This window comes from Macaca thibetana, chromosome 11 (genome assembly GCF_024542745.1).
Source record: "Macaca thibetana thibetana isolate TM-01 chromosome 11, ASM2454274v1, whole genome shotgun sequence".
Classification (NCBI taxonomy): Eukaryota; Metazoa; Chordata; class Mammalia; order Primates; family Cercopithecidae; genus Macaca; species Macaca thibetana.
In genome coordinates, this window is record NC_065588.1 from 49,224,406 (window position 1) to 49,235,336 (window position 10,931).

General features: G+C 54.7%; 1 protein-coding gene across 1 annotated transcript; it reads right to left on the bottom strand.

The window, feature by feature from the left end:
• Positions 1–214: 214 nt before the first annotated feature.
• KRT8 (keratin 8) lies at positions 215–8,199 on the bottom strand. The gene is made up of 8 exons (XM_050748897.1): positions 7,688–8,199; positions 4,830–5,038; positions 3,827–3,887; positions 3,262–3,357; positions 2,454–2,744; positions 1,673–1,893; positions 1,455–1,513; positions 215–634 (listed from the first exon to the last, which is right to left on the bottom strand). The coding sequence occupies exons 1-8, from the start codon at positions 8,009–8,011 to the stop codon at positions 444–446; spliced, it is 1,452 nt and encodes a 483-aa protein (XP_050604854.1). The 5' UTR covers positions 8,012–8,199; the 3' UTR covers positions 215–443.
• Positions 8,200–10,931: the final 2,732 nt, after the last annotated feature.

Below are 10,931 nucleotides of genomic sequence, written 5' to 3' on the forward strand. Positions count from 1 at the left end.
GGTATTTGAAAGCACACTGTAAACCAGAAAGCACTGTGCACAGGTCAGTGACTATTATACAGGTGTACTCGTCTATGGCAACGAGCAAGGTTTCAACAAAGGAGCCTCTTTAGGAACAGTTGAGGGGGTCAGACTTTCCCGCTGTACACCCCCTGCTTCCTGGACCCCTCCCTCCCACCTCGGTCGACATCAGATGCACACACAGCAAGGACGGTTGGCAGAGCTAGCTGAGGTTTTATTTTGGACCAAAAAAAGAAGCAATTAAATTGTTTTATAGCTGGAGGCACGGGCAAGGGGGGTCCCCACGTAGTAAACTCCCCTGTGGGTGGGCTGAGGGCCCTCAGGTGGGTCTCCTGCTCCCAGTGGTACCCGACATAGCGGTCTCCCTCCCAGGCTCTGGGGCAGCACAAGAGGGGTAGGCTGGGAGGGGGTGCCGCAGCTGTTCACTTGGGCAGGACGTCAGAGGACTCGGACACCAGCTTCCCATCGCGTGTCTCGATCTTCTTCACAACCACGGCCCTGGAGGAGCTGGTGCGGCTGAAGGAGCTGGAGCCCGCGCCAGAGCCAAAGCTGGAGCCCAGGCCGTAGCTGAGGCCAGGGCTTGTGAGGCCCCCATAGGCCGAGCTCAGACCACCTGGTGAGGGACAGAGATAGCCACATGAGTACAGAAGCCCACCCTTCGGCAGGTTCCATGCCCCTTCCCCCTGCTCACTCCCAACACATCCCAGGGATGGGAGGCTAGCCCAGCTCTGCCTGACCACTGATCGCATGGTCCACTACTCCAGCACTGTCAGGGAAAACCAGGAGCAGGGTGGGAAACAGCTGCCATATATATAGCTGTGTGACCTTGGACATTTAACTGGACCTCAGCTTCCTCAACTGAGGACATTTACAGGTGTTATATAAAAAATAAATGACAGCCAGGCCCAGTGTCCCATGCCTGTAATCCCAGCACCGATCACAAGGTCAGGAGTTCGACACCAGTCTGCCCTACATAGTGAAACCTTGTCTCTACTAAAAATACAAAAATTAGCCAGGCACGGTGGCATGCGCCTGTAGTCCCAGATACTTGGGAGGCCTGAGGCAGGAGAATTTCTTGGACCCAGGAGGTGGAGGTTACAGTGAGCTGAAATCACGCCACTGCACTCCAGCTTGGGTGACAGAGCAAGACTTCGTTTCAAAAAAAATTAAATTAAATTAAATTAATAAATCACATAAAGCATGTAGTATACTTAGCACAGTGCCTGGCACAGAGCTATCGTTTATTTGGATGCTTTCTAATAGTAACTCTATTACTGGGGTCCTGAGTGTGTGACCCCCACCCTAGGATTCTCCCAAGAACGTGAATGCTCAGGCTGAGGTCACTGTGAGCGACTGAGCACAGCCCCCTCCCTGGAGCTGAGGCCTCCCTGGGCCCTGCCTCCTGCCCTCATCCCAGGGCCCTGGACACCCACCTGCATAGCCGCTGGTGGTCTTCGTATGAATACTCATGTTCTGCATCCCGGACTCCAGCCTGTACCCAGACACAAGGGGTATCAGGACCAACTCCTAGCCCTTCTTGGCCCAGAACAACAGGATCCCAAGTCCCAAGGGGCTTCAGGGGGCTTCCACCCTCCCCACCCCAGGTCACAGGGATAGGGAAGTGGGTCTGGTGAGAGGTCCCCACACCCACCGGCTCTCCTCGCCCTCCAGCAGCTTCCTGTAGGTGGCGATCTCAATGTCCAGGGCCAGCTTGACGTTCATCAGCTCCTGGTACTCACGCAGCTGCCGCGCCATGTCTTGCTTGGCCCGCTGCAGGGCGGCCTCCAGCTCGGACAACTTGGCATTGGCATCCTTAATGGCCAGCTCTCCACGCTGCTCGGCATCTGCAATGGCGGCCTCCAGGGAAGCCCTCTGTGGGGTAGGGGACAGGTAAGCAGGTCAGGTTGGGTATGCCTCCCCTGCTCCCACCCTCCCTTACGGTCCTCCCCACCACCACCTAGGCTGACTCCCCCCAGCTCAAATTAAATGAGACTAAGGAAGCAGATCAGGGAGACATGAGCAGCTTCCAGGTGCTTCCCCTCCACACCCTGCTCAGATCTGTGACACTGTAAGGTCCTCCCATCCTAACTGGACTAGATCCCTGGGTTCTAGACTTTCCTTAAAGCAGCAGAGCTCAACCTTACCCTGATACATATGACTGATTAAAAAAAGCAGACTTGGGAGCATGCATCCCGAGCCCCAACATACCTGCCCCAGCCTCCTTTCACCTCTGTCCTGGCCCAAGGGACCTTCCCTGCATCCCTTAGCTTCCCAGAAGCAGACTGAGAAGCTGAACTGTGGCTGCCCCTCCAACTCCCGAATCCTGGTCTAGGATTCCTTCCCCAACTCCCAGAACCCTCACTCTTCCCACATTATCTCCTCTCGCCAGGATGTGTCTAAGGATCCCCTCCCACCCCCGGCCCAGCCCATACCTGGCCTTTGAGGCCCTCAATCTCAGCCTGAAGCCGGCTGATGTTCCGGTTCATCTCGGAGATCTCAGTCTTGGTGCGCCGCAGGTCATCCCCGTGCTTCCCAGCCAGGCTCTGCAGCTCCTCATACTTGATCTGGTACATGCTCTCAGCCTCAGCCCGGCTGCGGTTGGCGATCTCCTCGTACTGTGCCTTGACCTCAGCGATGATGCTGTCCATGTCCAGGGAGCGGCTGTTGTCCATGGACAGCACCACAGATGTGTCCGAGATCTGGGACTGCAGCTCCCGGATCTCCTGTGGGGAAGAGGGCAAGTGGTGAGGCCCTGTCTCTGCACACAGGGAGCCCTTTTCCACAACAGCCTTCCTTAGGGGATAAGACAGGGGCAGCAGAGGAGAGGAGCAGGTGGGAGTCAGGGTTAGGGAGAGGGCAAAGTTCCTGAAAAAGGAACTAGGTGCACCAATAGTAGGTGCACAGAGGGATCCAATGCAACTCAAAGATTAGGAACAAGGGCTTTGGGGACAGAGTTGCTGCTGAATCGCCACACCCTATGATGACCTTGGATATGTTATTTCACTTCTCTGAACCCACTTTCTCGTCTGTAAAATGGGGTTGATGACTCAACCCTCATGCGGGGGACAGAACATATAGACCAATACTAGCTGAGCAAATATTGGTGGCTGTAATTAGTCAGCAGTGGACCTTTGTCGTCTTAGTGCGCTGGGGGCTGGGAGGAACCTCTCTGGCTGAGTCTCAGGGTGGAGGCGCTGACAAGGCTGGGGGACCCTCAGTCTCCTGCGACCAAGAACATACCTCTTCATACAGCTGCCTGAGGAAGTTGATCTCATCAGTCAGCCCTTCCAAGCGAGACTCCAGCTCTACCTTGTTCATGTAAGCTTCATCCACATCCTGGGGCATGAGACGAGGGGAGCCTGAGCTGGGTTTCCACACCCAACCCCAACCAAGGGGCTCCCAAGGTCCACCCAATGGCCTGGTCACAGGACTTTCTAATTGCCCACTTTGTGGTTTGATCCAGCCCAGCCTCTGCCCATCACTCATGCATTCTCAGCCCACACACCACCTCTGCTTCCTGCAACACACCCTCTTCCACCTCCTTCTCTAGGAAGGCTTCTAGGGTCAGATCTCCAGTTCTACTGCTCTGTTTTCTGAACCGTGTTCCAACATCACTGTCAAGAGTTCTGTCCAAATGCACCTACCACTCTATACTTGTCTACCTTTCTGTGCACCCAAATGTTGAAATAAATGAGTTTGTCCCACTACTTAGGAATATTTAGGCGCAGAACCCAGAAAGCCTCTTAGTCTGAGTCTCCGAGCCCCAGCCTCCAGTGTCCAGATGGGGGAAGGGAGACTCCCTCACCTTCTTGATGAGGACAAATTCATTCTCCATCTCTGTACGTTTATTGATCTCATCCTCATACCTGTGAGGAAAAGACTTAGAATTAGAGGATGAAGGCAAAAGGGAGGTTGCCCTTGGTCTTTTGGGAGACAGGGACGTTGTGAAAATCAGGAAAATTCGCCGGGCGCGGTGGCTCACGCCTGTAATCCCAGCACTTTGGGAGGCCGAGACGGGCGGATCACAAGGTCAGGAGATCGAGACCACGGTGAAACCCCGTTTCTACTAAAAATACAAAAAATTAGCCGGGCGCGGTGGCGGGCGCCTGTAGTCCCAGCTACTCAGGAGGCTGAGGCAGGAGAATGGTGTGAACCCGGGAGGCGGAGCTTGCAGTGAGCCGAGATTGCGCCACTACACTCCAGCCTGGGCGACAGAGCGAGACTCTGTCTCAAAAAAAAAAAAAAAAAAAAAAGAAAATCAGGAAAATTCAGTTCGCAGAGATGCAGGATATGAGAGGGCTGGTCCTTCTGTCTTCCCCAGCTACCCTCTCACACCCTCACCCCTCCCTCAGCCTGTGGGAAGCAGGAAATCTCTCTCCAAATCCATGAATACACATCGCATTGGACACCTTAAGAGTGTTAACAGCAGGACCTGACATGAGACCTCTAACAGAACTTGCTGGAGTTTGCTAGAGGTCAAGGGTCAAGACTAAAGAGGGGCCAGAATGTACAACAGTGAGGCCCGTAGGCTATCTCTCCCATCTCAGGTTTACCACATAAACGTTGACACATAATTTGTTCTCCAAATCCAGACAGTTGAGACTGAAAGGGGGTGGGTACTATCAACAATTACGCTAGGACCCCGGACATAAACACAGACTGTTCCGAGCAAACCTCATCATGTGGTCACCCTAATTAGATAGGACTGCGATGCCCACAACAGAGGGCCATGGGGACTTGGTCCCAAGGTCCCAAGGGGTGGAGGAGAGACGGTGACTTCAGTTGGGTGGAGAGTGGGAGTTGCTCACTTGTTCTTGAAGTCCTCCACCAGCCCCTGCATGTTGCCAAGCTCTGCCTCCAGCTTCAGCTTCTCCTGGCCCAGAGTCTCCAGCTGCCGCCTAAGGTTGTTGATGTAACTCTCGAACATGTTGTCCATGTTGCTCCGAGCCGTCTTCTGCTGCTGCAGGAGGCTCCACTTGGTCTCCAGCATCTTGTTCTGCTGCTCCAGGAACCGTACCTGTATGAAGTAGGAGAGAGCAAAAAGGTGCACATTAGGCCAGGGCTCAAAGTCTGGAGGGAAGCAAGCAGGCTTTTCTCTTAATCCACTCCCCAAGCAGTAACGTCTCCAGGCCCCAGGAACCTGGTTAGCTGTTCTGGAAGGATCACCTATGTCCAGGGGTAGAAAGCAAGGCATGATGATGAGTGAGGTGGGGAGCAATGTCCCTTAGCACTGGGTGGGGGAAAGAGTTAGAAGGAGCCGGTGAGGGAGTTATGCTAAAACTGCATTTGCAAACTAATAGGTCTAATTTCATTTACATAGATTGTATATTACAGATCAATAAAAATGGCCAAGTTTTCTTTCTTTTTTTTTTTTTTTTTTTTTTTTTGAGATGGAGTCTCCCTCTGTTTCCCAGGCTGGAGTGCTGTGGTGCAATCTCGGCTCAATGCAAGCTCCACCTCCCGGGTTCACGCCATTCTCCTGCCTCAGCCTCCCAGGTAGCTGGGACTACAGGCGCCGGTGACCACACCCTGTTAATTTTTTTTTTGTATTTTTAATAGAGACAGGGTTTCACCGTGTTAGGCAGGATGGTCTCGAACTCCTGACCTTGTGATCCGCCCGCATCAGCCTCCCAAAGTGCTGGGATTACAGATGTGAGCCACCGAGCCCGGTCAAAAATAGCAAACTTTTCTAAAGATGTTAAGATTGAAAAATGGGCCAGGCGTGGTGGCTCACGCTTGTAATCCCAGCACTTTGGGTGGCCACAGCATGCTGATTTCTTGAGTTCAAGAGTTCAAGACCAGACTGGCCAACATAGTGAAGCCCTGTCTCTACTAATAATACAAAAATTAACTGGGCGTGGTGGCGCACACCTGTAGTCCCAGCTACTCGGGAGGCTGAGGCAGGAGAATCACTTGAACTAGGGAAGTGGAGTTTGCAGTGAGCTGAGATCATGCCACTGCACTCCAGCCTGGGTGACAGAGTGAGACTCTGTCTCAAAAAAAAACACACACACACACTTTGTAACTCTTTGTAAACTGGAGGGTATTCTTGGAAGACAGAAATCTTTTAAGAGTACAGCCTAGTTCCCTCCACCACTCTCTGCAAATCGCTTTCTTCCCCAGGTCATTCTGTCCCAAAATTATTTAAAAAAAAAAAAAATAGTGATTATAACATCTTATCCTAATGGAATGTGGGCCAAGCACTGCTGAACTCTTCACATACGTAAGTTTGAATAGGCAAAAACTCTTGGATTTAGGGGCTCTCGTGTTCATTTTATAGATGAGGAAATAAGACTTGGCAAGGGAGTCCATCACCAGGAACCGGCAGAGCATTGCGAACCAAGAATTCAGATTCCAAAGCCTATGCTTAGCTGCTCTCTATAAGGACCCCAGGGCTAGCAAAACGCAGTCAACAAGTCAAGTCCAGGCACTTGGAGCGCCAAGGGCCCCCGACCACAGGGTTCCTGGGGCTCCGGTTCCTCCTGGCTCACTCTGCCCCAGGATTTCCCTCCTCCCGTTCCCACAATGCCTCCCAGGAGCCAGTCAGCGTGAAGGACCCAATCCTCGGGGCCGCCGGGGGCCGGGGGCCCCTAAGGCAGCGGAGTCCCAGGGCTGCAAAACCCGGCCTGGCTCCTGCTGTGTGAACGTGGAGCCAGGCCGCTGGGGCGGAGCAGGGACAGGACGCGAGAAAGGGACACGGGCTGAATGGGCGAGGGGTGTTGGTGGGCGACTGCGTTATCTGAAGCCATAAACTTAACAGGACGTGAACCCCGGGCGGGGCGTCCCACACCCACAGACTTTGAATCCTGGATGGGCTTTCCGAGGCCAGGCCCTGGCGCCTCCTCCACCCCACCCCAGCCCAGCCCAGCCCAGGCCAACACAGCCCAGCCCAGCCCACCCCACCCCAGCCCACTCCCGACGCCGAGCTCCGCCAGGTGGAGTAGCGCATCCCGAGACGGCTGCCAGCAGCCCCTCACCCCGCCCGCGGCCCCGCCCACGCTGCCGGCGCGGAGGTCAGGGTATGACTCATTCTGTGACCCCCGCACTCAAGCCTCCGGGCGCCAAAGGCCTCAATCAATATTTGCTGGTTTGAACCGAGACATCCACTTCCTTCTCCTAGAATGCTAGAATCCCACCAAACGCCTATGGAAAAAAATTTTTAAAAAATCACAAGGCACCACTGGGCAGCCCTTGGGGTAGTGCCGGGTAAAAGGCGAACCTGGAGGGGAGTCCCAGAACAGCTGGGACTGCCGCAGGGTGATAGCTTAAAAGACGGTCAGAACTCGGGTTGGGGTGAGAACAATAACTGCTATTATTTTCTATAATTTAGGGACAGAATGACCTGGGGAAGAACGGGATTTGTAGAGAGGAGTGGTGGGAACTAGGCTGTACCCTTAAGTTGTCTCTCTCTTCCAAGACCCTCCAGTTTAAAAGGGAAGGAGGAAGACCCAGGATTCATCCCGGCTGTCCAGACCCTCTCCCCACCCTCACCCAGCCCAAACCAACGTGCACGGGAGGGGTGAGTCGGAGGCTGGAAGGGAGAGTGTCGCCAGGGCAAGTGAGGCCCAGCAGGACGCCAGTTGGGGGCTGGAGATGTGCACAGGGACCGGGATTACCAGGAGAAAGGGGGCGCGGGCACAATCCGTCACGCAGGGGGGACCCTCACCTTGTCTATGAAGGAGGCAAACTTGTTGTTGAGGGTCTTGATCTGCTCCTTCTCCTGGGTGCGCACGGCCTGGATGTTGGGGTCCACCTCCAGGTTAAGGGGACTCAGCAGGCTCTGGTTGACCGTGACTGCGGTGATGCCTCCCATGCCGCTGGCCCCACCATAGCCGCCCCCCAGGCCACCCCGAAAGCTGCTGCTTCCCACTCGGGAGAAGCTCGAGGAGCTGATGCGAGCACCGGGCCCACTCGTGTAGGAGCGGCTGCTGAAGGCCCGGGGGCCAGAGGTGGACACCTTGTAGGACTTCTGGGTCACCCTGATGGACATGGTGGAGGCAGGAGTGGAGGCAGGCGGGCCAACCAGGAGGAGATCCTAGAAGGAGCGGAGATGAGGAAAGCTCTCAGGAATGGCCTTTTATAAAAGAAAGCCCAGCCCCGGGGGATGGGGGGGAAAGGCCTAGTACCTGAGTGGCTAGGCCCAGAGGGGGCTGGGCCTAACCCGTCACCTGCCACCTCCCGGCAGGACTCAGGTGGGGGCAGCAGAGAGCTGCTGCCACCCAAGGGCCCGCTCCAACCCTGGAGCCCACTCCAGCACCACCCCCAGAAACCCAGGAAAAGGCAATTCAGTGAATATGAAACTGGAAGAAATCCTGTCCTGGCACAAGCGCCTGTAACAGGGAGACTTGCCTGGGCGGCCCAGCCACTACAACCCTGACTCCTGGGTCTTGTCTCCCTCCCTCCTGGGGGAAATAAACTGGAGGACTGCGAAGTATGGCAAAAAGGGGTTTCCTAGCATTTGGGTCTCCTCTGAGCTGCGGACACCCCAAAGAAACTCTCCTGTGTTCTCCCGGATTGAAGCGATTACCAGGGCCTGCCTGGGCTGGATGACAGAACAGCTGGAGTCCAAAGCCTTGAATCTGAAATCAACCATTTGCTTCATCTCTCCAGGTTACTGTTCTACCCCTAGCACCTGTTGCAATGCCAAGAGGGTCTGGGTAGATATTTGTGGAATGAATGAATGAATAAATAAACATCTCACACACACACACACACACGCATGCACACAGAGTGGCTGTCATCCCTCTGCATCTGAAGGTGCAAGATAAAAAGAGATCCAAGGCCAGGCGCGGTGGCTCATGCCTACAATCCCAGCACTTTGGGAGGCTGAGGCGGGCGGATCACGAGGTCAGGAGTTCAAGACCAGCCTGACCAACATGGTGAAACCCCATCTCTACTAAAAATACAAAAATTGGCCAGATGTGGTGTAATCCCAGCTACTCAGGAGGCTGAGGGAGGAGAATCACTTGAACCGGGGAGGTGGAGGTTGCAGTCAACTGAGATGGTGCCACTGCACTCCAGCCTGGACAACAGAGCAAGATTCAGTCTCAAAGAAAAAAAAAAGAGAGATCCAACACAGCTCTTTTCCTGAACATAACCCAGGGGCCTCCTCTCCTCCCAAGATCCTAGGATTCCCTGGGCCAGGTGAACACTGTAGGCCTCACTGAAGGTCCTAGAGAATGATGAGCAAGACTAGAAGGCAGAGAACACAGGGGTGGGGGGTGCCAGAGGAGATGGGAGCTATGTCAGGGACTTCATAGTTCTTACTGCTCTTTGCGGGAGTCACTCCCATTTCTCTCAGTGGTGAATAATGGGAAGTGAGACAGGACAGCAGGGGTACAGTAGAGTGACATGGCACTGGTGGTGCTACCTAGACCCTCCTGCTTTTCCCAGTCTCCCAATGGGCCAGAGGAAATAGAGGAAGAATCCCTGCACCTGTCTCTCTGATCCCATTATCAAAGTGAGTCAGGAGGGCAGGTTGGGACGTAGCATGTACCTGTGGGAGGTTGGAGACTGGGGAGCTGAGCAAGGCACCCCAGGCCTGGGTGGGGCCGGGCGGGGCACGCTGTGGGTGGAAGGCAGGAGGTTTAGGTCCCCAAGGCAGAGATTCCACCTGCAATTACCTGATGGCTGGGGCTGGGTTCTCTGGAAGATACTGCAGGGTGTGTTGTGGGGCCTGGATGAGACTGAACTAGGAGGACCAACAGATGACAGCCAGATCCCCTTGAGGAGAGGGACAAGTGACACACAGCCCTGACCCAGCAAAGGGGGTGACCACCTACTAGGAGGACAGATGTACAGTTTCCTCCCCATCCTTCTCTAGGAGAGACACCCAGGCTCACAGAAAGATAGGCATATAGGACCTCTACCCAGAAGGACAGAGAGACCCAGAAGCCCCCTCCTTGGAGGACAGACATAAACCTAAAAAGACAGACACACAGACAAGCTCTCTTCACAATGCATGCATGCATACACACACACACACACACACACACACACACACACACACACACACCCCACATTGAAGTCCCTTCCGGAAAAATGCACAGATCCCCAGAGTGAGCACAGAGAGTGGCTCCTTCTCCTCCCCTTCCTCCCCTCCCCAGGCCCTGCCCCCTGCTGTGCTGAATGGAGCAAGGGAAATTCAGTTAGCACCTGTTTACACTAGGCCTTCTCCCAGCTCCTTTAAATGATGCCTACTTTTCCGATGCCTACTTTTCCGAAGACTGATTGGAATGCATGCTACCCCCTCCCCAATAAACACCCTCACCCACCAGGGCTGAGAAACTTTTTCCAGAAGACCAAAGGCAGAAAGGCTGGGCCCAGTGCCAAACCTGGGACAGGGAAGGCGGAAGGAGGGAGGGAGGGGCTGGTCAGACGGGTATGGCAGGCCTGGAAAGGGAGGACAGGCGCTCTCCCTATCTTCCCTCCCCCACGCTGCTGTTAGAGGGAGCAGGAGGCACTCAGGTCCTGCTCCTAGGCAGCACAAGGAGCAAAAAAACAGCACTCCAAAGCCCTTCCTGACGTTTCAGTCCCCTCCACCCCACCTTTCTGGATCCCTGGTTCTAGGAGTGTCTCTTGTTTAAGGTGAGGACAAAGGGGGTTTCCAGGGACCCTGCAGTATGCAGGCTGGAGGGCTGACCCAGACCTTACCCAGTCAGGGAAAGCCCATTTTTTCTGGGGCAGCCCAGAACAGTCCAGGGCCAGAAGTGTTTGTGTCTCATTTGTCAGCCCTCTATTGCCCAGAGACTCCAGCCAAATCCTCCCCCAGATGCTCCAAGCCCAGCCTGAGTGCAGGAGAAGAGGCCAGAGTTGGCCTCTCTGATGGCCCCTGCCTGGGACTTTGGGGTTAAAGGCAGAAGGGGAAGGCCCCTGGGACTAGGGCCAAGTGGTGAGGGAAGAGAGAACCA

What these genes read in the sequence shown, in the direction of transcription:
- KRT8 (XM_050748897.1), bottom strand. Translation starts at nt 8,011, where the DNA reads ATGTCCATCAGGGTGACCCAGAAGTCCTACAAGGTGTCCACCTCTGGC. An exon ending in TCAGGCAGCTGTATGAAGAG is followed by an intron (nt 2,745 to 3,261) that starts GTATGTTCTTGG and finishes TCTTCCCCACAG; the next exon opens with GAGATCCGGGAGCTGCAGTC. An exon ending in CTGGAGGGCGAGGAGAGCCG is followed by an intron (nt 1,514 to 1,672) that starts GTGGGTGTGGGG and finishes GTCTGGGTACAG; the next exon opens with GCTGGAGTCCGGGATGCAGA.